Source organism: Alexandromys fortis, unplaced genomic scaffold (genome assembly GCF_014885135.2).
Source record: "Alexandromys fortis isolate MF-2015 unplaced genomic scaffold, M_Fortis_MF-2015_v1.1 scaffold_42, whole genome shotgun sequence".
Taxonomy (NCBI): domain Eukaryota; kingdom Metazoa; phylum Chordata; class Mammalia; order Rodentia; family Cricetidae; genus Alexandromys; species Alexandromys fortis.
Genome location: NW_026067934.1, coordinates 7,388,964 through 7,411,538, shown reverse-complemented (window position 1 = coordinate 7,411,538; position 22,575 = coordinate 7,388,964). Strand labels below are relative to the sequence as shown.

General features: G+C 47.8%; 1 protein-coding gene across 1 annotated transcript in view; it reads left to right on the top strand.

Annotated features, from left to right (window-relative positions):
* Nucleotides 1-22,575, top strand: part of Epas1 (endothelial PAS domain protein 1) — an 80,512-nt gene that overhangs the window by 21,313 nt on the left and 36,624 nt on the right. The window contains exon 2 of the mRNA XM_050145969.1: nt 21,554-21,744. Within this exon, the coding sequence (XP_050001926.1) occupies nt 21,554-21,744 (191 nt within the window). The remainder of the gene's footprint in view (nt 1-21,553; nt 21,745-22,575) is intronic.

The window sequence follows — 22,575 nt, the reverse complement described above, 5'->3', positions numbered from 1 at the left end:
TAAAACCTTGAATTGACGACACATTTGATCCCAAAGTCATCTTCAGATCTGTGTCTTTTCTATGGTCATAACAAATTAAATGAATGTGCTTACATAGATGTGCAGATGTGTATGCATAGACCTGAGAGAAAGCTTCAAAATACTTCTTAAAAATGTGTGCGTTGTAGTGGCTGTTGCCAGTGTTCTGTCCCTAGGATGCTTGTTCCATGTTTTTCACAAGGAGAAAAATGAAGCCAAAGTGGGGCTTTGGGTACCTCAGGAGACTGCTAACCAATAGCTGTGATTCTTCTTTGGAAATAACCTACCACCATCTTTCAGATGCTTGTGGCAAGCCACACGCTGCCTATTCCTCATTACCACCAATAACAAATATTTAGTCTGTGACCATTGTGTATACAGGGCGATCTCTTGTCTCAGGAGCTGTTTATAAGCGGATTAACAGCAAGGGTAGGGCAGGGGGCGTAGCTCAGTGGTAGAGTGTTTGCTTAGCATGCACAAGGCCCTGAGTTTGATTTTTGCATCGGCTCAGGGTGAAAGGAGCCAGGCAGAGCAAGATAAACTATGCTTTTGATGGTGGGGGTTCTGTGTATGTGTGTGTGTTTCTCTCCCTGCATCACTTACTTAGTAAGCCATGTATATAATAAATATTATATGTAAATATTCACTATCGTAAATATTATCTCTAAGTGCAAATTTAATTCATGAGAAGATAAAGTATCCATGTGTATTGAGGAGCAGAGGTGACTGTAACTTGGTTGTTGAAGGCGACCAGAATGCATTCAGGAGCACAGATACCCTACTTTGGCTGTGATACTCCCTGTGGTGGAGAATGAGGTAGACTAGTTAGAATGAAAACTGGACTTCCTTGGGCAACACCCAGATGCCATGGGTTTTCTACATCACATTTTATTTTGTATTTAAAAAATTGTTTTCAGTGCTGGGGATCCAACATAGGGCCTCACATATATTATAAACAAGTCTTCTTCCACTGACGTCCACCTATAATGATATTTTTTTAGTCACATACTAAAAACAGTTGCATAAGTGGGAATCTGACTGCAGCTTGTAAAAAACTTCACAAGAGTGGCAGAGTCCGTCATTTCGAGCTATTTTGTTAAATGTCAAGGCTACAGAAACTGCTTAATATTTCTGCTTTATGCTGCAAATGGGTTGGGTTGGAACCAGGCTCACAACTTTCCCTGGCCTTACTTTGCTTTCTCTAGGGTACCTTTGGGTAGAGGCCCTTGCTATAGTCTTGGATTAAACCGAGAGGGTCCTTAGTAGGAAAGCATGTTCCGGGGTTCACTTAAAGAGGAGGGAACAGAGTATAGTTTGGGATGGGCAGAACTTTCCTGATAAAACATAGAGATTTCCTAAGGCCAGGTTTTTGTCAGAGCCCCCCTATTACTTAAAAGCCCACCAAGGAGACTTCCTAAGAGCCACTGGCCCCAGTGCTCTCTGCGGGGCCGTGGTTCTGTATGCACAGGTTGGAAACTTAGAAACAGAGTTGTGGAAACCATGACGGAGTTACATCAGAATATTAATGTCTTGTGGAAGTTTTTAGGTCATTACCTTTGGAGGGAAAGCTATTTTGTTGTCCACTGGAAATGGGAGGAGAGCAAAATTCTGCTGACGTGGGTGTTTGCTTGGGGCCAAGGTACTGGGAGGGGTAGCAAGGGTGTGCTTCCTTTATGGTAAAAGCTCCACTGGCCTCCGTTTAAGAATATCCTGTAGGCAGGTGAAGGGTGGCATGATTCACTTTGTGCTGATTTCCTCTTGGTTCAGCTGAGCCTAGCAAGTCAGATCGGTAGAGGTAGGACTCTCTGGGACTGCTCAGCCTTTCTATTGGTCAGCAGCAAGACTCTGATCTGGTGCCAGGCGTGTGTTGGAGGATGAGTTCCATAAGCCGTTTTCTCGATACTTTTCAAGTTGTATAAAACTCCATTGTGTTGTGGAATATTTATGTGCACTGTAAAAATGTGTCTCTTCCTAGGGTGCCTTCTGATTGGCTTAATAAAGAGCTTAATGATCAATAGTTAGGCAGAAGAGGGTAGGCAGGATTTCTGGGAAGAGAGAGGAAGAGGAGGAGAAACCTCAGCATGTGTATTTTGCCAGCAGACTTGGAGCAAGTCGCAGGTGCTGCCCTGAGCAGGTAACCAAGCCACATGACAGAACGTAGATTTAAAAATGTGGGTTAGTTAAGTTATAGAGCTGGTTATATTCCATAAGTCTCCGGGTCACTATTTGCAGGCTGATGGTCAAAGATAGTTCGACAAGAAAGCTTGCTGCACCGTTGGGCCATGCACTCTCATTTGAAATGGACTTTATGTCCACCATTGGTTGGTGCATTCATGAAAATTTCAGTGAAAAAAAAATTGAAATTCTATCACCATGATTTTTTTTTCAGAATTCACACCAGATCTTTTTGTTTTTAAAGCTAAGACCAAAAACAGTAGAAGCAGAAACTCACAAAGCTATCCCCTGCACAACATTTAAATCCTAAAGAGATACCCCCCCCCCCACACACACACACTATGATTAGTCCCTACAGAGAAAATTGTAACTATTCTTCCCTAGGGAGAGTCTGGCTTAACATAGGTGCTGTTTTGCATATCTGACAACAGAGAGACATGATCGAGATGAAAAGAAAATGATCCCGTGCAGGGCTAGTTCCTCCAGGCATCCCCAGCCCACCCCTGGGAGAGCAGTCTCCTTTCCTTGGTGGATTTGGGAACCACTTGAATCTTGTCATTGTGGTCCACCAATGGGGAATCGACTCTTACTCCAGGGAGTATCTGGGGAAGTACGTTGTTGCCTTCCAGTCCCAGGTATGTATTATCAAGAGTCACTGCTTCCTGGAGCGGCTCCTCTTGTGTGTGAGGGCTGAGATGAGTCTGCAGAAAGAAAGGCCGTGAACGGGTGCAGAAAGGAGTGGCTGCATCACCTGCCTGGGGGATGAGCCACCCGTGTGACTTCATGGTTGTGCAAGAATTGGGCAACATTTGGCCAGGGTGGAGAGGTCTTGGCAAAGGCGTTTTCACTCCTAATAGATCCCTATCTCCTCCTTGAGGGAAAAACAAGTGTTAGGAGATCAGTACGGCATCTTGGAGGACATTGATTGCCTCCTCAGAAATCAGTGGAGTTAAACTGAAGACCTCAGAAGATTAAAGATGCCATCCCCTTTCCTTCCTGCAGCAGTTGTGGGGAAGCAGAGGGTGGGTAGAATGGGACAATGTGGGAGGCAGTCAATGCTAACGTGTGGGCATGGGATAGAACTTTTTTTCAGAACTTCTGGAGAGAAGTCACAGGGCAGAGTGGCATCAGACCTGCATATTTTAGAGACATTGTACCTGGGCTCAGGTCTTGGGTCTACCTCTTAACTGAGGTATCTTGGGAAAGTGAGCACTCTGTGCCTATGTGTTTAAACTGCAACATGGAGGCCATCATTGTACTAGAACCAGAGGGTAGTGGTGTAGCCTTCATAGAGGCTGGTCCTAGCTCCAGAGGAGGACACTAGAGGAAGGGCTGCAGTCACCTTGAGTTTTTGACTCAACAAGTCTTCAGGTCTGTTTCCTCATCTGTACAGTAGAAGGATGAGGTCAGATAAATGCTAGCGTTTCCCTTATTCTGAGATGATTCCATGGCTGAATAAATATTAAGTGTCTGTTGTATGTTCCAGTGCTGTACTGGGCATGCTTGGATAGTAAACTGTAGAGAATAGGGCTCCCTGTGCTTAAGATCTTGTTGGCGTGAGGAAAGGACACTAACATATGGGAGAACATTAATAACTAAAGTTTGGAGACATAGCTGGATAGATGACCCATCTGTCAAGAGCGCAGGCTGTTCTTTCAGAGGACCCACATGGTCGGTCCCAGTTGTCTGTGTCTCCAGTTTCGAGGATCTGAAGCCATCTTCTGGCCTCCACGAGTACCTGGCATGCGTGTGATACACATACAGACATGCAAGCAAAAGATAAAACAAAAGTAAATATGAATCTGAAGAATATTAGGATAAGAAAGCTCAGAGTGGACCAGAGAGAGGAGACTCGACGGCAGCTCTCCAACTTGTTTGTCCTACCATATAATTCTGGCTCCTGAAACATTGGCATTAATATTGGAACTGTAGAAAAACAGCCACCTATTTGGGACCTAGAAAGACCAAATTTTGTAATAGCAGTATAAACAGAATGTATGAAGTGGTCCAAACTGGTTTCATAAATATTCTTGGATTCCCTTTCTATCAGAATAATGTATCTGGCACAAAATAGGCACTTTCCAATGGCTGGGAAAATCTAGGGCTCTACATCTTTAAGATTTAATAGCAGGTAGTGTTCTCAGCCCCGCCTCTAGAGGGCAGTGCACAGATAATACCTGTCTCACCATAGCTTGGAGAAGAGCTTCCTAAGGCCCCATGCTTCCTGGGCCAGGTTTTTCTAAGACAATTCTTCCAGTGCCTAAGCTTTTCCTATCTTGGGGCAGAGGAATATAGACATTCCCACCCCTGCAGTATCTATATCTACATTTTGAGGAAACCTACAGGAATTTGTTTCATAATGAACCAAACCATAACTCCTCAGTTTTCATATGCAAATTGGCTGACCCAGGCCACCTGGGAATAGTCCACAGATCCCTAATGGCCAGAATAGTGAACAGGCAGTAGTTAGGGTCATTTCAGTTAGAGAATTGGGACGGGTGAGCAAGAAACTTCAGCTGGTCTTAAAGAATGAGAAGAAGCCATGTCAGAGATAGATGGGCCTCCGGAAGTCTCAGCTACCTCCCAGTTTCCATGCCACCCCCCAACTACTCCCCACCAGCCAAACATAGCAGGTAGTCTATGCGTTTGAATCTGGTGTTTTATTCTCAGAGAGGAAATGAGACAGAACCGGCAGATGGGGTGGGTGAACTCCCTGGCCTTGCCCGAGAGGTCGGACAGAGATGGTCTGACTTGACACATCAGATCAGCAGACCACAGCTCTCTGCTGAGCCTCCTTCCTGCTACAGACCCCAGAGATCCTGGTGAGATGTGGCACGTCACACCATCTGTAAAAACACAAGCATATGCCACGCTTGCTGTGAGAACATGCCGTCACACGGGCACCCAAAGCAGTAGGCAGAACGGATGGAGGCCTGGCGGTCAGAGGGAAACAGTGTTTTGCTGCTGAAGCCCTGTGTTCAGGACAGAAATCTGTCTTCCAGAAGGCCTCCTTAAGTTCTCCTCTCCCAAATGTCACCCCCGTCGTCTAATTCCTGTTCCCTCCCCTTTTTGTTCATAAAAAGTTATTTTCTTCCAAATAAGCAACCTCCAAATATATGAAATAAACATTATTTCTAATGAGCCTCTGGGAAAGTGCTCACCTTTGAACTTAGCTGAGGATTATGGAAGAAAGAAAAAGTCGGAGGAACTTGATAGAGCATTAGAACTTCCTGGGGTTTAAGCTGGGTTGTGTGTGACATTTCTTTTCCTTAATAAGGGCCGTTCCAGAGCGCTCCGTCCGGGATAATTAGGCCATGTCCGAAAGCAGAGACCTAGGATTGGTTACTGACCCTAGTTTTGGGATTATTATCTGGGTGCTAGGCAACAATAGGGTAGGAGGCCCTGTTTCTAGAACGTTCTTTCTTTCCAAGGACTCAGAATCTTTTCTGAGGGTCCCTGTGGAGAGTCTGAGATGGGGAGACCTCGGAAGGAGCTCGGTGATACTTATGGAAGGCTGGCGGCTAAAGGGAAGTGAGACTGCGGAACTGTCCCTCCGAGACAAGCTTATTCTCCCAGAGACCTTGCCCCTTCACATAACAGCAGTCACTTTCTGAAAGACAGTGACTCTCGGCCTGGGCTGCCTTTGCTTGTTTGTCTGGAGTACCGCACACCTGAGTTTCCCCCAACATCCCCCTTGCAGACAAGAAGTTCCCTTGCAGCCATTGGCATAAATCCTTCCTCGAATGACTTGAAGCTGCCTAAGGATGTGTAACTACAGCTCTGCAAATCCCCATTCAGGTCTCTGAATGTTTGTGCCCTGTGGTGGGAACTGTCCTTTCTCTTCACTCTCTTCCTTATGCGTTCCTCAGAATGCTTTTCTCATGCCCAGACCATAAGCTGTTCACATCCCTGCTGTCCTCTCGGACTGGAGCATACTGGTGCTCACATCTGCTGATGAGAGCAGAGACCAGAGATCAAGGCTTTCCAAAATCTAGGAACGTGGATGACCTTTGCTGAGCTGAAGTTGCCACTTCATGGCATGAGCTGTCTTCTTTAAGTTTTTCCTTCCTGTGATGCTTGCACACAAAGTAAGGCCTGCACAGATTTCTTCCCTGGATAGGAGTGATCCCGTGCACGCCTATCTTCTTCCTGCCAAGCACCTGTTCAGGAGAGCATAGCCTTTATAGCGATGAGCGGTTTCTCTGACGGCTCTGAGGTCTGCCGGGGCTTCTCAAGAATTGGCAACTTAGCTGTGACCTCAGAAATCTTGGCTCTGGTAAGGCTAGGTCTTTGCAGTAAAATGGGCTCAGTGCCCATGGAGATAATCTCCTCTTGTAATATCCACACAATCATCTCATTGTCGAAGCGCAAGGAATGCAAAAACAGAAGAAATTCCACAATAGGGCTTCCCGTGGCTCAGTGAGCCAGTCTGTTCCCCACTGAGGGCACCTTGGGACACCTCAGAGCTTCAGTCCCATCACCCGAACTTCTTCTGACTCATAAGGTGTGGGCTTATGTAGGAGCCCACACCTACAACCTGAGCCTCAGGTCTGACAGTGCCCTATGTCCTGGCCCGCTCCTATTCGTCACTCGGAACTCAGAAGAGAAAGCCCCTTCAGCAGCTTCCCCTGGTTATGTGCCCCCTCTTGTCCCCAGAACACTTACCCTGACTTCTGCAATAGCTGCAAGTGAGCTCCAGCCCCTTGGAGTGCTCCGTAGGCATTAGACACTGTTCTGAGAGGGTACAGTGGGTGCCGTTCCTTCCTCTCAAGTGCTCAGTGGGACAGAGGCCTGCATTGAAAGCTGAAGTCACCAGTTCAGAGCTAGCACCCAGGCCTGCAGGCCCAGGCTGCCCAACTGTCTGCCTTTCTGGCTCCTCACTAGGCTTTTGTCCTCTTAAATGCAGAGACCTAAGTTACCCCCCGGTGGGTAGGCACCTGTAGGTGTTCAGTATGCCAAAGCTTACCACTGACAAATACCTGGTGGGGTTTAAATTACAAAGGGCCATGCAGCTTACAAAGCTGCATAAACACAAAGGAGCACTTATTTTTCATTGTGGCAAAGTGAGGGTGATGTTTATCTGTCATTGTTGTTGCTTTTTTTTAAATTACATTGAGAAAGAGAGAACACACCACTACACATCTGTGCAACCTCTGGGAGTCAGTTTTCTCCTTTCACCCTGTGGGTCCGTTGAATCAAACTCCTAAAGTCTTCACATTGGTAGCAAGTGACTTGACCTGCAGAGCGGGAGCCGTCTCACTGGTCCAGGGACGGTGCTTTAGGACTCACTCTGGTTTAGGACTTGCTCTAGGCAGTGTACACAGAGCTGTAGGATTTGGCAGACTGCCATGGTGGAAAGGACAGTGTTTTTGTCAGCATTTTGGTGGCCATTAGAAGTTATTTCAGTGAAGCCAAAGCTCCATCAGGTATCTAAGAATAATTGGGGGAGCAGGAAAGAGCATTTCATTAGCAGTTCCAGAGAGGCGGGCCTTGCCTTCCGCCAATGAGCATGTCTCGGGGTGTCCAAGTGACACTTAGACAAACCTCTGGGGTCCCACAGCCCCACTCCACTTAGGACGCCCCACACACAAAGTCATGGAGGCTGCAGGTTCTTAGTGACTTTCATAGCTTCTCTCTGCTGCTTTCCACAGAGTTAGCAGAGCAAGTGAGGCAGGTCACTGTGTCATTACAGTCTCTTCCTGATGCAGGGACTATTACAGGCCTAGACACTGGCCCCTGCTTCGGTAGCTCTGGGAGGTGGTCAACGGCGTGCTGTTGGGACAGACAGAGTATTGCCTCCTTTTCACCAGCATCTCATGGGAAGCCAGTTCCCATCACCTGTCAGCATTAATAGGCGCAAACAGTGTTGCACAGAAAAATACCAACTTGTTTTCTTTCTGACTGCTGGGCTAGATAATGATGTCCAAATGACATTATCCCTAATAAACGTGATTTGCAGAGATCGCTGCCCACCCCAGTAGCAGGGAGTTTCATTAGCAGGTAGACAGATAAGGGAAACAGCTGGCTCCGCCAACTCCTCTCGGTGGCACGAGTGTCTGGTATGAGTTGAAGGCTGGGGGTGGAGTGTAAACTTTTTAAAGAGAAAATCAGGTTAACGGAGGGAATTTATTTTAAGTGTTGGCTATTCCTTAAAACTACTTAATGATTGTGGGGTTGTCACTAAGTTTTATACGTGCTTGTTTTGGTGTTGTAAGTTTAGGCACTTGTGGGGTGTTGGTTTGTCCTATTTTCTCATCTCCATGTTACATCACCAAAAAAGGTGGGAACCCTGGCCAAGCTCTAGCATCCTCCCCGCCAGAAAGAACTCTGCAGAGGGTACCTACACATGTAGCAAAAGCTCTGGGCGATGGACAGGGCCGAGGGATAGACTGTTCCATTTTTCAAGGAGTTGGCTTCTTGGGGAGAGGGTGGCCCCTGTCTGGGCTTGTTTCCTGTACCAGTGGGCTCTGACTGGCAGCTGGCTCACCGAAACACCTCTATGTGAAGATATCCTCGGGATATGTGGACCAGTTACTTTCCTGCGGACAGTAGAGTCCTTGGGTGCTAAATAACCTGGCTATGAATACAGCCACAATTATTTCTTTTTACCCTTTGTTTTTGGCCAGAGAGAACCAAAGCGTTAGATCTCTGCCTTACTGTTCCCGTGGCTGGAGGCGTGTGGCTTGCCTAAACCCTCACACTAGCTGACCATATCTGAAAGATCTGCCTGATGCTAATTGTTGTCAGGGGAAGGCATATGATTCATAAGCTTGCTGTCCCTCGGAGGGAACCCCAAGATAAGGAGTAACAAAGGGGCCAGTACCTCACAGTTAACTGACACAATCGAGCCTCAGTGCTCAGGCCAGCGCTAGGGAGGAAGCATCCCCCTGGACAGGTGGAGGGTCAAGAGAGCTTCTGCAGGGCAGCAGGCTATGTCGGACCTTAAAGCAGAGAACTTGGGAGGGTAGAAGGAAGGAGACCCTTTCAGCTAAAGCCAAACAACAGGGACTTAACTGGGTGGCAGAAGGGTGTGGCATTTGGGAAGGCACCGCAGTCTGGCTGGAACAGGCACTGGGGTTCAGAGCAGGGGATATAAGTCTAGAGAACAAGGCTGGGGCTAGGAGGCCTCAAAGGGCATGCTGAGTATATTCCCCACGAGGGAGGTGTGACCCACTTCCTGTCCTATGAGGGAAACGGTACTTGAGGAGTGACTTGGGAGAAAGAGTACTCAGCTCCTGAGCTGTTCTCTCTGAGGTCTAATGGCAATTATATTCTTCTTGATTCATAATAAACAGGTGAGGGGCAAAGGGCCGTGGCTGGAAGACAGGGGCAAACGTCTGTGGAAGTAAAGAAAACACCCATGCAGCCCTAGAAGGGGTATAGCCTGGGGAAGGTCTTGTGCTCGATCCCACGGGTAATGTATGTATGTGATGTGTTCTTCAGCAAGAATGCCTGGCCAGGGTCTCTGTCTACCCATCCAGAAGCCAGCCTGTGGCAGCCCAGCCATTATTGCTTCGAAAAAAGACTTTTAAAAGCTTCTAACAAAGATTCATTTCTCCTGGCTTTGGTGTCGAAAGAAACTCTCCTGTGTACTGTCCTGTGTGGCAAAAGCATGGCCAACGGAATGAACAAGGACCCAGGCTGGCTGTTGCACAGCCCACCACGGCATTCTCTTATTGCTCGCTTGGTAGTGTACATACAACTCACTCTAACTTGCCGCCTTCCCACTGCCGGTTTGCTGTCCCCTGGCTCCGGGCAGCTAGTCTTTCCTCGGCAGCATCTGCGTCCTTTCTTCTGTCTGCCTTCCCTCCATCAGCTCCACTGTCCAGTTATGGCTCCGGCCTTTTGGACGTTCTCCTCCCACACCCCTCTGGTGTTGACTGAGGAGTAAACCTGCCCTCTGCAAGCTCCCCGATGTCACAGGCGTCATCTCCACATGTCACTCTGTTGCTCAGAGACCCCGCTTGTGACGAGGGAACCGTGTTTGTGGAATGAGTGGAGGGACAAACTATGGCTGGGGAAGACAGCCTGGTTTCCCAGGTTGCTCAGGGTTACCACTTTTGAGGGAAAGTCTTTTGGCATTTCCCGTGGCTTCGGATGACTTCTTTGCAAAGGAATGGAGTAAAGCTTCCTAAATATGCACAGATAGCCAATTCTCATAGGAACAAGAAGGGACAAATTTGGGAGAAAACAAGTGCCTGCCCTGTGGCCATGAATCAGACCCAGAATGCCAGACATGTGACCACGTAAATAGGCCACAAACCAGAACTCTCTACAACAGAACCAGATCCTAGACCCACTCTTTTTAGACTTTCTTTTCTTTTCCTTTTTAAGCAGGCTCTCATGTAGCCCAGGTTAGCCTTGAATTTGCGGTATAATTGAGGATGGTCTTGAACTCCTGCTCCTCCTGTCTCCACCTGCTGAGTGCTGAGTTACAGACTTGCATTGCCATGCCCAGTTTACGCGGTGCTGGAGCTCCAGTTCAGGGTTCCTTGGATATTAGGCAAGCATCCTACCGAGCGAGCTACATCCTCAGCCCTTTAAATATTTTCAACAGGGAACAGAGAAGTGGCGGTTTAGATGGGAGAACAGACACCCTGCAGGGGTTGTCCCTTTATCTTGTTTCCAAACACATAAAGTCCCTCAAGCTCTGGCCTTGAACTGGATGAGCATGTGGCCATGCATTGGTCCTGATGGAAAGGCCAAACACTTATTTTCTTCTTTTTAAAATTAAAGTGTCTGAAGTAAAGAGAGGATTGACCCTTATAATCCATATTTGAGAGGCGTTGCGGTCAGCAGCTGTCCATCCTACTTGTGGCCCCTCCCCCTCCTCGTCTCCATTTTCTACATTCTAATGTCTAGCCCTTCCAGGGGTCTTTCTGCCCCCTCCTTCCTGCATATACCAACTGCTGGCCCCAGAGGCAGCCCTGCTCTGTTTTCTCATGACACAGTGATTATTTTTGGCTTTGCACATATTTTTCTCTAATGTTATTATTACCTCCTCCACCCTTCTGGTTGCCTTTTGAGGAGCACTCCAGTTTTTTGGCAATTCTATGTAAAAATCAGAGGGTTAATTTTAGTTCAGTGGTGAAGACGGGGCAGGGAGAGAGGGGTATGCCTCCTTTTGTGCCTTTCCAGCACCCTGCCCCCACCCTAGAAAGAGATGAGGTTCTCCATGCTTGCTCATGAAAGAGCTCTCTGCTTTCTCTGGCTCGGTGCTCTCCATTCATCCTCTGCTGGGTCTGGGCTCGAGGATACCGCTCTCCAGAGGTGACGCTGGGGGCTGCTCCTCGGGGCTGGCATCTGAACAACTTGACTTGGCGGCCTTAGAACAGCCTCATTCAGAGTGAGTTCACTCCCTGAGCAGTTGGCCTGCTCAGCCTCTGTCCATAGAGTTCTCTTGTTCCAGCTACAGAAGGAAATGGAGATCTCCAAGTAAGAAGCGGCCTTCCCAAGGCTTTAACTCTTCCCTGCAGGAAAGAAGAGCTACAGAGAGCGGAATAAAACCCTAGCTGGCCCAGCTGCAATTCCCTGGGAGAGAGGAAAGAGTGTGGCTGGGGGCTGAGGCTGGAGGCCAGCACAGCTGGGATCACTTTCTCTTTCCGTGGGGAGGGGGAGAGGGAGAGGGTAAAGGGCACATCTGAGCTGTCCTTACATCAATTAGCGACATTTACCCAGTTTGCCCAGAGCGCAAGTTCTATGGAGAACATTGGAAAGGGGAAGGTGGTATGTCTCTGCCTCCACAGTCCTTAATAGCAGCAGGGCCTTCGCACAGACAGGGCATCCTCTAATGTGGGCAAGTGCCCAGGGGAGCTGGCACCTAGGATGCTGCCAGGGGAGACGGGTGTGGGATTTTAAGGGGAGATGAAGTGATAATCAGAGGAGAGTGGCATCCACCAAGCTTAGAGAGGTTTCCTAAAGAAGTGTGCGGAGTGAGTGGAGTTCTCTCTGGCAGAGGAGACGATCCAGTCCCTTAGACCTAAGTACCCTTGGCCAAGGGTGGCATCAGGGTAGCAGACACACTCCACTGTGTCTTTGGCCTCGAGATCTTGAGGGCCCTGGAATTCTGTCTGTTAGAAGTGTGTGAGGTCAGACTAGCAACATCCACATCAGCTAGGATAGTACTAGAAATGTAGGCCTTCACACACTGGGCCCAGATTGGCTGACAATAATAGTGTGCTAGACCCGGGTCCTAGTGCTCTGTGTGTGCAGTGACATCACAGACCCATGTCAGCGTGTCCAGTTCACACCCCAATGTTTATTCAAAGAGGATAGATCACATGCATGTGTGTGCATGTGTGCACACACACTCAGACACACATGCACACAAACACACACATGCATGCACAACAAACACATGCACACATACATACACACACATGAACACACAAATGCACACGTGTGTGTTCCCACAAATGCTCACACAAAGAGACACACGTACACACACAGTGCACACAAATACACACACACACACACACACTTTTACCTTTGACATCTTCGCACTAATAACTATTCCCTGGGTGGAAACATCTTGCTCTCATCACGTGCTAGATTAGAGTTCTACAGAAGGATTTAGAACAGTGAGCAACTTTGAGGAATTTATACAGCAGAAATCACTGAGGTGGTTTTTATGTCTTTGTTTAGTACTGCTTGTGCTTTGGAGGAACCCAGAGTGCGGGCCCTTCCCAGAAGAACATGTCTACATGGGGTAAAATAAAAAGGAGAACAGCCCAGGGCTGACTGTGCAGTGTGGAATCTCTAGAGCAAGATGGGTGGAGAGGTCAGACTAGGCGGGGCCTTCCTGGACAAAATGGACTCCTTGTGGAGGCGACCAGAGGACCAGCACAGGAGGGATAGGCTGAGACGGTGGAAAGGACACATTGCAGAAGGCTGTGGGGAGCATCAGTGGCTAGGGCTCAATCTTCGGGCCCATAGGGAGTGGATCAGCTGCCCTCCACACTGCAGAGTCTTGCTTCCTGCTAGGGAGTCCATCTTACATCGGGGCCATCTCTATTGCTGTTTAGATTTTGTCAGCCCTTTAGTTCTCAGTTGAAAGCCGCACTGTAGGAATAGGCTGTCAGTGTGGAGCCAAACCACAGATTGTGATGTTGGGTGTTTGTGGGATTCTAAAGAAAAGGCTGTGAGAACACAGAAGGCCAGAGGACACAGAGGGACACAGAGGACACAGAGGGACACAGAGGACACAGAAGGACACAGAAGACACAGAAGGTACAGAGGACCCAGAAGACCAGAAGGAAAGCCTCAGGGCTCATCTGGCAACAACTTTGGCGTGGGGCTTGGCCAAGCCTAGGGAAGAGGCCTGAAAGTCGTCCAGAGAGAAAGCAATGCTCTCTATGATGTCCAGAGCACCTGCCAAGCACAGCCAGCTCTGTCCCTGCAGCTCAGTCTCCACTCAGTCTTCACTCGTGCCCTCTCCTCCTGCCCTCCTTCCATCCACTTTTTCTTTTATCTCTTTGTCTTTTGACAGAGATCTCCAAACAAAGGAGAACTTTCCCTCCAGGGCATGTTTGCCCTTGCAGTGACAACCTAGAGCCGGAGGTGATCCTGCCCTCCTTTTTTGCTCCTTCCTACATTAAGAGGGTGTGTTTACAATGGCTCATCAAATTCAGTATTCTTAGCAGCTATACTGTACCCACCTCAGTGAAGCCTTCTGGGCTACAAGAAAGGCCTGGCTATTGGCATTTGGGGAAGACAGCTCAATTACAAACCAGTGTGGTATGTGGGCTCCACTGACACAGGGTGAGTGCTGATCATGCTAGTCTCCATCTCTGGGGGCTGCCTCTCCATGCCATGTGATCTGAGGCCACACTCACATTGTGTGACCTGAGGATTAAATCAGAGGCGGTGGGCTGAGTGATCTTCATTAAGTGGGAAGTATTGCCTGTGGATACTTGCTGGTGTGGCTACAACAGCATCTCAGCTTTGTGGATACCAGTTAACCCCGTAGCTGAAGTCTGCACAGTGGTGGTGCCAGACAGCAATGGGTATTGGCGGCCAATAAAGAACAGCGCCTAGACAGACAAGTGTCCCACAAGGTGGCCATCGTCTCAGGACCTGGTTAAAGGCAGCCTCCCATTTCTGTGTCAGTGGTCGTATCTCTTCAGACCTAGATCTAAGGAAAAGAGGAAGCCAAGAGATCACGGACCCAGACAGAGAAAGCAAGCACGGTTGGTTGTCTTTCCTTTTGCTGTCTCTCTCTGCAACCATTTAGGAATGATGGCTATAGTCCTTGTAGAGTCAACACGAAGTGCTTAGAAGCTGTCACGTGCCTCAGATGTAAAGTGACATTATTCACGAACATGTTAGTGGACACCTAGTGTCATAGGCTGTTCAGACAGCTAAAACAAAAGCCGTAGACTGGGAGCTTTCAAACAGCAGAGGTTACAGCTTGGGAGCTGGACAGCCAAGATCAAGGGGTGAGCTCGAGCACCTGCCTTCTGCTTCGCACCCTGGCACCTTCTTTGTGGCCACACGATGGGAAGGTTGAGGCTGCCATTTGGGCCTGCTTTATAAGGGTATTAATCTCACCCTGAGGCTCCACCCCCACATTGGAGGCAAGGATTTAAACATGAATGTCGGAGACATGAAATTCACATCAGGGCACTTGGTGCAGCGAGACTAGCCCACCAACAGCCTGTCACGGTCACTCCAGTCCATGGCCAGCTTTCCCAGCAGGGCTGGGGACTCCACATGTCCTAGGTGATGGGAGAAGTTGGGTATCTGGTTCCCCAGATGGGCTGCTCGGTAATTGAATCTGCTACTGTCTTCTGCAAGGCTGCCTGAGGCAGGGAAGGCCAGGGTGATAATCATCTCCAGTCAGCCCTGTGTAGAATTGACCATTAGAGGGCCAAGTGGGGTGAGCCCCAGACATTACTGTCAGCCCTGAATGCAGTCCAGGCCTGCTGCTCCAGGGACACTGACCCTCAGAGAGGGTCAGGCAGCTGGGAGCTAAACTCCTCACGAGAGAGGAGGTTGGGCTGGAAGACAATTATCTGGACTTTTCCTTCAGAGACAGGGCTGTGAAAACTGCACCCTCCTTTTAGCCCTGCGCAGCGGCTCCTCACTCCTCCGTGCCACTCTCTGTTGCTAGTCCTCTTCACAAAAGGTCTGTCGTCTGAGTGCACCAATGTCTCTTCTGTTTGCTCGAGTCTCGGTTCTTCCTGAGTTCATAGCTTGGTATTCTCCTTTTTGACTGATGGCTTTTCCCTCCCTTTGGAAGAGATGCCCCTGACTGACCTCTGGACAAATGTCAGAATGCTCCCAGGAAGTGAACCATCAAAACACGGTCTCCACAGGACACATTCTTGCTAGCCTTAAAATGACTCTGAGAAATTCTTGTGAGTCGTTGTGTTCTTTTGAGTACCTCCAGTTGGGCAAAACCTTATCAGTTGAGAGCACATTTTATTCTTTCCAAGAATTATGAGCTTTTCACAGCCTGGTCTGGTGACTAAAAGGGTGGATAAGTAGGGGAAGATAGCCAGGGATTGAGAATGACGTCAACACTATTAAATGTTGTAACTGATATTCTGTGTGGCTCCAACATTAATTCCAAGATGACCTTCCAAAATACTTAGAGCAGTGGCCACCTCACCAGAATAAGCCCTAGCCTTCTCCTGAAGTGACTCTTGCAGTGGTCACCACCTTTCATGTGACAGTCCCAATCTCTATGTCATTATTTTGATCTCTTTCTATAGCTATAATACCTAGTAGATCGATGGCCTCATCAGCCACCGGATAATATCTGTTTAGCTTATGATAGTGTCTTCAAATTTATTAGACGTGATGATTATGAACACCATGTAAGATAGAGGAAGCATGTGGCTAGGTCTCAGATGTAGACTCCTGTGATGTATGATAATGGGCCCGGATATCTGTATCAACAAGAACTCCAGGTGATTCTGATAACAAGGTAACATTGAAAATGACTGTTTTGCCAAACTGACATCAATAACAATAATCTCAATGTAATATAAATCAAATGGAATCATTTAGAAAATGCACTGGATTCCAGAACTCCATAAAAAAAAAAAACCAGTTTTTCCTCCAAAATGTTTGAAAAAAGAGTAAAGCGTTTATATTTTCAAGACATCCATAACTCCAGATTGCATATATAATATGCACAAAAGTCAACAAAAGGGGCCTTTAAAATTGTCAGCTTTGTAAAAGTGGTCCTTGGTCCTAGCTACATAAGAACTGCAGAGGCAGGGGCATGATAACATGCTTGTACCACAGACACATCAAATCCAAATCCCTGGAGCCAGGGCCCCAGGATCCATTTTTAAAGTTCTTCCAGTGAAGAGCCAAGACAAAGAACCCAAAAGCTTTATTTCTGCTCTGACTTCATCCATGAAGCAATTAACTGCTAAACTCAAGGCCCAGTGACTCTTGATCCTCTCTGGGACCTGAACTTGGTATTTTCTTTTTTTTAAAAAAAAATTTTTTACTTCTTTCTTTCTATGTATATGGATGTTTTGCCTTCCGGTATGGCTGTGTATGACGTCCGTGCAGTGCCCACACTGCAGGGTGCCGGGTCCTCGAGGGCCCGTGTTTCTCCCTCATGCAAGTGTCCACCTCCTTCCCAATTTCATCTGCCCCTATTTCTTGTGTTCACATCCCCTGTGATTCAGCTTTAGTTTGGAACTTTGGGTCAGAACAATAGATTGATCCTAGCTGTTTTAATGAGCCTCCGTCCATCTTCCTCCCTGACCTACACTTGACTCCTCGGCTACTTGACCTTATAGGGTAATAGACATATGGCTTAGATACCTGATGACTGTAGTCACGGCAAAGCTAACTGAGCAACCAACTTCCTTGGTGGCGCTGGAAATGGCTAGACTTCCCCTCAGGCTTTGGTCACTTGGAGGTCAGAAATAAGGCTCATCTGGGCCAGGAGTAGGCCACTGTGGATAAATGTCACACTTACAACATCGAGTGCTCTGGCCAAAGGTTGTTTTGCTTGGTTGAATGGCAGTGTCTAAGATCATCACTTTATATTCCATGGTTCCATATCCTTTGATTCAACTAACCACATCTAGAATATTCAGAAAGAAATTATGTATGTGCTGAATATGTGCAGTCTTTTTTTCTTATCACCCCCCCCCCGTCAATAATACAGTATAGTAACTACTTATATAGTGCTCACATTGTAGGAAACATTATAACTGGTTTAAAGTATGTAAGATGATTGTGTAGGTTCCTTGCAAACACTACACTCCTTAAGGACTTTAGCATCTGAGGACTTTGATGGCTGTGAGGTCCTAAAGCCAGCCGACCACTAGCAAAGGAATGGTTGTACCTGTACCTAGCGATTGATGAATCAATGCTTCGATACACTCAATTTTGTTTTGCTTCCAGTCCACTGCTTAGTCCTGAAGTTGCTTCATTGATGTGAAATTAACATTTTCAGAATCATGTGTGCTTCCCCCAGGGAGAGCGACTACCTGTACATGGATGTGGAAGGGGCAGAAAAGCCCCAGCAAATCAGAAGCGGCTCCTAGCAGGTAGCTCTCTGTGTGTGTAAGGACAGGAGGCAGAGTGTCTTTCATATAAAACATGTGCCACAAGGCCTCTTTGTGGGAACAGGAGAGCCACCTAGGATGGGGAGGAGAGACTTTGCCCCCCCCCCAAAAAAACCAATGTGGTATGAGACACTAAGTCTCACTTGTAATTATCTAAACATTTAGGATCTGAGAACTTTTTAAGAGAGGCCAGTGAATTCAAACATGTCTGTTTTAGGATTTGACACAATAAAGAAAAACAAAACGTGATCACTGCAGGGCCCATCTTGGAAGAAATGTGATTTAGGAAGAAACCCTTTGTCAGCCTAACAAGATGCCCCAAATGTGACATGCAGAACTGGCCAGGATCAGCTTGTGTGGCACAGCCCTGTACCCCCAGACAGCTTGCTAGGTGTTATGGCAGAGTCCAAATGCAGCCGATGCTCCTGGTAGCCAGACAATGGATCTTCATTTCGCCATGACAGTTTTCACCGCCAGAGAGCCTTCTAGAGCGTGCTGACTTACCCTATTTTATCCTGACAAGACGTGGAGTCTTCTTCCTGTTTTGAAGGGAGCAGAGCCCAGAGAATGTATTTTCTTCTCCAAAGTCAGATGGGTAGTCGGCATTGTGGCCAATGCACAAGCTCGGGCTTCTGTTACTTGTACCTTCATGTTGATTATTCTGTTCTTCAGGGTTGCTAATTAAATGATTTGAGTCTTGCAGATTTTTGTCCATTTTCCTGAGAGCCAGCATTAGACATCTCTGGACTATGTTAACCAGGGAATCTAATTAAAACCAAGCTAGTTCTAGAGGGCACGACCGTAGAAACAAGATAGCTAAAATGGAGTGCACACCTCTCTAAACCAGGGGTCTGCTGCAGGTTCTCAGGCTTTCTTCTGAATGGTTAATATGTGGAAGTTTCTTCCTTCCTGCTTAGGAGAGGTACTGGCCCCTACAGATGAACACTGAAAAGAGTGCTAGGGGCCTGGGGGTTAAGGATTTATTCCTGGCTCTGCCACTAATTAGATAATAGCTCTAGGCAAGTCACATAACCTGGTTGGTTCTCAGTTTCCAGGTCTCTAAAATGGGGACATGGGTCCCACCTGCATGCTCTCCTCACACGGCTACAAGGATAACTGGAAACCCTCCTAGGGTTTATGTAGGTTCTGGCTTCAAGGCCTTGGAAAAATGGCATAATATATTCTGAGCCTCAGTTTCTTTATCTGTAAACTGCACAGTGTTTGCTGAGCTGCGTCAGGAAGAAGGGTGTAATGGGGTGGTATGGACAGTTCGCGGTGCAGTGGCCGAACAGTGTTCGTGTGGTTGAAGGAATGTGGCCCAGCTCAAATCTCAGATGCCAAATAGAATCTGCCTCTAGGTAGCCTCCCCCTTTCCCCATGGCTGTTCCTCCACCATGGAGACTCTCCTTCTCTAACGCAGGGGTCCTGACATGCCAGGGGCTTTGCCCATGAAGGTGCTGCTGTAATAGACAGCCTGTGATGATTGCTCCACCTAGCATGGCTGCTTTAGATGTTCCCAATGACTAGGTCGTGTGTTGACCCTGCAGTCATCAGGAAGTGTGAGGGCCTAGTGCTGGGGCAGAATTCAGCATCTCCTACCTGGTTCTCATGACCCAGAGCTGTACCCTCCTGCCTTTCCCACGCCTAAAAGCTTGTGCGCCCTCAACACGTCCCACCCCGATGAATTCAGAATGAAGATGCATAATCTCCCCAAGGACAGGTTGCTGGAGGGTGAGATGGATGGGTACGGTGGTGGGATTCCTAAGAGCTGAAAGTCAGGGAGAGTGGAGGAAGAAAGGATAGACGAGGAAAACGAGGGCAGAGAGGACAAGGAAGCCCAGTTCCCTCGCTTCACAATTTCGCACAGGGTTCTGCTTGACCCTCAGAGTGTTGTATGGTTCTTCCTGCAGTCTGGAATCCAGTGGGTAATCCATCCATCCAGGGATCTGTGTCTGCCAACGGAGTATGCTGTAAAGTCAAAGCAGGGCTTCTGCCTCAAATCTGCAAAGGGGTGAAAGACATGCCAACATTCCAGGAATCCCCAAATAGTGATTTTCTGTTCAGATAACAAGAGGCTCAAAGCCAAAAAAAAAAAAAAAAAAAAAAAGGAAAGCAGCCCCTGGGTTTGGCAACCTCAAAAGGTAAGGTAGAAGGAGCCAGCGGAGCCAGCCTAGAGCTGATTAGATCAAGCCTTGAGAGCTACAAAACACATTGAACATCTTCTACAGAAATAAAAACAAACTTATCTCTTTATTATACAAGTAATATATGTTATTTATAGAAACACAAGAAAACACAGATAATTACTCAGTAGGCCAGGGCTGGGGGAGGGGAGCTCCCTAACTCTATTACTAGGCAGCTCTTCACAATCCCTAATGACTAAGTGCTTGGATTCTGGGGTTGCCCTGCCTAGGGCAGAGTTCAGTTCTCTATTTATCAGCTGGCAGCCACAGGTGAATTATTTAGCCTCTGTGAGCCTGTTTCTCTTCTGAAAATCTGGGATGCTAGTAATGTCTACTCTTGCAGCAAGCTGTGAAGTTTAAAGATGCTAACACGGCACTGTCTAAAATCACAGAGGAAATCTAGCAAACAGTGTAACTGTGATGCTGTGACCATTGTAAGGATGTTTATTATTTACCGTATTTCTAGCTGTTTTGCTGCATAAGAAAACAGAAAGTGTTCCGTGTGATGCACGCATTTTTCTGAGGACACAGTTGTCCTTTGCTGCTGATAGGTTGTCTTTTCATAGAGGGATTGTCCTTATTTTTTGTTTTTAACTATTAAGCTAATGTTGATTGCTTATGGTGGGATGTGCCTGGTGCTAAAGGTTTCACATAAATGACCACATTAATTCCTCATAATAACTGTGAAGTGGGTACCAATGAGGGGATGCTAAGCACCTTCGTAGCTAAAGTGTGGAGTTAGCAGGCAGAGAATTAAGAATTCTGGCCCAGTTGTTCTGACTTGCCTGTGTTAGTACTTGGCATGGACTCTGTATCTTCAGAACCTCCTGAAAGTGGCGGGTTTGAGTGAGAGCGTGTCTTCCTTCTCCCATCCTGCAACAGAGAGGAAAATGAGCAAGAGTCAGTTTGGTAGCACAAGCCAGCAGGGTTTGTACACACTGCACTGCCACACGTTGGCAGTGTGAACTGAGGTGTCTCCACCCCGTGATCTCCTGGTAGGCACCCACGTTGGCAGTGTGAACTGACGTGTGTCCACCCCGTGATCTCCTGGTAGGCACCCACGTTGGCAGTGTAACCAAGGTGTGTCTGCCTCCTGCTCTCCTTGGGATTCACTGGCTTTTTCAATTTCTGCTATAACATCCCTCTCAGATCTGAAACAGGATTGAGTCCTAGGACCGGGCTTTATTTTTACTGACCGCATCCGGGGCTTTGTCAGCACCGTATGTGCTGCTGACCACCGTTTCTTCATCCCTTCCCTTTCCACTATTGGATTTTGACCCCGTCCCCAAGGTCTGTTCATTAATTTAATCAAAAAGTCTTCGCTGAAACCCTATCAACGTGAAGCCCAGTTCTGGTCCTCACAGGAATGTAGGAGAAGGAAGCTGTTTGAGAAGATACCAGCACACACCAGTGCAGAGCCAATAGCAAAAAGCAGCGTGTTTGCCGTTTCAGAATGGGTCAAGGGGAGCACTGACTTTACAGTGGACGGGGCATAAGTGTGACTCTGCCAGGAGTGTGAATAGGGGCATAAGTGTGACTCTGCCAGGAGTGTGAATAGGGGCATAAGTCTGACTCTGCCAGGAGTGTGATGGGCTGGCAGGGATGTTCCGGGGACTAACCCCTTGTTTCTTCATCTAGGAGCAGCTCAGAGCTGAGGAAGGAGAAATCCCGAGATGCTGCAAGGTGCCGGCGCAGCAAGGAGACGGAGGTCTTCTATGAGCTGGCCCATGAGCTGCCCCTGCCTCACAGTGTGAGCTCCCACCTGGACAAAGCCTCCATCATGCGGCTAGCCATCAGCTTCCTGCGAACACACAAGCTCCTGTCCTCAGGTGAGGCTGGCAGGTCCTGCCCGAGGCTGCCACATCCCTAGACCTTACTCACAGGCATATTGCTCTGCCAATGTGCCCCCATAAAGGCCAATGATGGGCCTTTAGTTTACATCAGTTTATCTGGGTGTGAGTTCGTGTGTGTTGGTGTACATGGGGTCAAAGGAGAACTTCTGGGAGCCCATTCTGTTCTGCTCTTCCATCTCTGGGTGCTGGGACTTACACTCAGATCGTCAGGCTTGGCAGCAAGTGCCTCTACCTACTAAGCCGTCTGGTAGCCCTGTTTCTTCATGTCAGCCATCCGCTCTCTGTCAGTGGTGGTATCCTGAGTACACCCACAGAAAGAGGTCAGGGAGAGGCCCAAGCAGGAGTATGAGAGCAGACAACAAACAGCTTAGAGGCCCAGCTCTGCTCCGTCTGGCTGTGAGCCCTGTGCCCTCTGTGGGAAGCCTTTCACTCTCGTCTTCCAGCCACATCTGCGAGGATGTACCATGCGGTCTCTTGGAACCTTGGTTTCTTTGCTTCTAACCTGGAATTATCCATGCCTACTGCGGGATGTATAGGGGGGGTGTATAGGAACTAATGGAGACAGTGGCTTAGCTTCACTCCTTCCTGCTAGGATAGCCCCTTGGTTGATGACAGTGTCAGGCCTCAGTTATCCTCAGCCAGCTGATATAGTCTCCTTTCCCTAGAATCTCTCCGACAACAGTCCATAAAAAATATTTTTTTCCCTTTCCCAGAGTCACATTCTTCAAAAACCATTTCCTGTTAGGCCCCACCAGGAAGAGGCAGCCTGGGATTTCCACTTTCAGATCCTATGTGCAATCTTGTTGA